This window comes from Otolemur garnettii, unplaced genomic scaffold, assembly GCF_000181295.1.
Source record: "Otolemur garnettii isolate 467f Iridium unplaced genomic scaffold, OtoGar3 scaffold00010, whole genome shotgun sequence".
Lineage (NCBI taxonomy): Eukaryota > Metazoa > Chordata > Mammalia > Primates > Galagidae > Otolemur > Otolemur garnettii.
This window is the reverse complement of record NW_003852405.1, coordinates 15,276,507-15,278,835: the sequence shown is the minus strand read 5'-3', so window position 1 is coordinate 15,278,835 and position 2,329 is coordinate 15,276,507. Positions and strand designations below refer to the sequence as shown.

General features: G+C 39.3%; 1 protein-coding gene across 1 annotated transcript in view; it reads right to left on the bottom strand.

The window, feature by feature from the left end:
- GCLM (glutamate-cysteine ligase modifier subunit) overlaps positions 1-2,329 on the bottom strand; it is a 17,044-nt gene that overhangs the window by 8,524 nt on the left and 6,191 nt on the right. Inside the window, exon 3 of the mRNA XM_003784144.2 lies at positions 1,340-1,424. Within this exon, the coding sequence (XP_003784192.1) occupies positions 1,340-1,424 (85 nt within the window). The remainder of the gene's footprint in view (positions 1-1,339; positions 1,425-2,329) is intronic.

Below are 2,329 nucleotides of genomic sequence, written 5' to 3'. Positions count from 1 at the left end.
CCAACTCCTGGGCTCAAGCGAGTCTCCTGCCTCAGCCTCTCAAGTAGCTGGGACCACAGGCGCCCGCCACAATGCCCGGCTATTTTTTGGTTGCACCCGTCATTGTTGTTTGGCGGGCCCGGGCTGGATTTGAACCCGCCACCTTGGGTGTACATGGCTGGTGCCTTAGCCACTTGAGCCACAGGCGCTGAGCCCGTCTTTTCTCTTAAGATAAAATTAAGACCAGTACATGGGGTAGGCATACCTAGATGGATTCTTGGCTTAACCACTTAATGGCTGTATGACAACTTTCAAGTTATTCAGTGTCACTAGTGCAAAAGGAAACAGACCTATATTGCAGAATTGCTTTGAGAATTATATGCGGAAATATAATCATAAAGTACCAAGTGGCTCAAAGCAAGACTCAATAAATGGTGGTTATTAGTATTAGAATCAAGAAGCAATACCCTGTCTCATCTTACCTGTAATTTATGATCACTACCCATCACAATAATATAAAATAGTGATAATCACCACAGTAATGACATGGTAATAAGAGCTACCTAGCACTTACTTTGTGACAAGCACTGTGCTAAGTGCTTTTACTGTTATTTAATCCAATTTACAAAGAAGCCTGAGAAAGAGATATAGCCCCATTTTATAGAAGAGAAAACTCAGGCTCAGAGAGATTAAATTCTTTGTTAATCCAAGATTAGAATAGTTAGTAACTGGCACAACCAAGAATTTCCATCTAGTCAAGCTCAAGCTTTTAAGGACTATGCTATGCTGACTGTAAGGTGAGGGCAGGAGCAGTACATCTTTCATTTTTGTATTCTTAGAGCCTAATACAGTTTCTGGAACGTAGTACTCAGTACATGTGCTGAATGGGAGTTATATGTATCTCCTTTCTCTCCATGCAATTTGTTGCCCAGTCTTCTTCCTACACTCCCAGGTGACCTCAATCACTGCTCACAGTACCACCAGGAAGGAAAGGCTTACGCTTGCTTTGGGTGGACACTGCTCCTAAGCTTTCCCTTTGTCTTCTCCATCTCTTCCACCTTAATCTTTCTATTGCTCTGAAATGTGACACATGAATTACATGGCGTGACAAACAAATATAAAAATCCTAGCAAGCTCAAGTTCTATTCTGATACCACTGAAGTAGCTAGCATTGACTTTCTATACTTCCTTCTCAGAGCTGACTATAAAATTATGTTAAAAAAAGCTGCGTATTTCCTGCACGTAGTGTCTGAATCAAGCATTACAAGAAGCGAAGAAAGGCTTATTCCCACACCTGATAAATCTCACCATCACTTCCACTGTGTACAATAAAATGAATATTATAAAGATTGGACTTTACCAGAAACTTTCATTTCTTCTCTTTCATCAGGATTTATCTTTTCTACTGCATGAGAGACAGTGCATTCCAAGACATCTGGAAACTCCTATAATAAACAAGTAATATTTATAGCAAATATAAAATTAACATGTCTAATTATAAAATTTTCTATTGTCCATAATGCCCTTTAGAAGCAGATAACCCATAAGACAACATGGTTCTTTACCTGAGGTCTGGATAGGCTTTCTGAGTATCTATCATACAGAGTAGGACAGTGCCATAAAAATCCCCTATGCTCTATCACCCTGCCCTCCCTCCTCGCTAAGCCCTGGCAACCACTGATCTTTTTACGGTCTCCATGGTTTTGCTTTTTCCAGAATATCAAATAGGTGGACTCATACAGCATGTAGCCTTTTCAGATTGGCTTCTTTAACTTAGTAATATGCATTTAAGGTTCTTCCATGTCTTTTTATGGCTTGATAGCTCATTTCTTTTCAGCACTGAATAGTATTTCATTGTTTTGAGAAACGACAGTTAATCTTTCTACCATTTGATTGCTTCCAAAGTTTAACAATTATGAACAAAGCTGCTATAAATATGTGTGTATAGGCTTTTGTGTGGATGTAAGTTTTTAAGCTCCTTTGGGCAGATACCAGGAAGTATGATCACTGGATCATATGATAATAGTATGGTTTCATAATCATAAGCATTTTAAGCCAAAACATTTTTTTAAAGTCCCTCTTATGATTGTGTCCTGCCCCCAAGAGGTGTATCAAATACCTTAACCCCCAATCCCTTTTACTCTCCTCTCCCCACTTGCTTGTTCCCCCAACCCTCCTTGTTTAGCTCATCTGCTGCCTTCATATTAGAACAGAGTACATTGGATTCTTGCTTCTCCATTCTTGTGATGCTTTACTAAGAAGAATGTGTTCCACCTCCATCCAGGTTAATACAAAAGATGTAAAGTCTCCATCTTTTTTAGTGGCTGAATAGTATTCCATGGTATACATA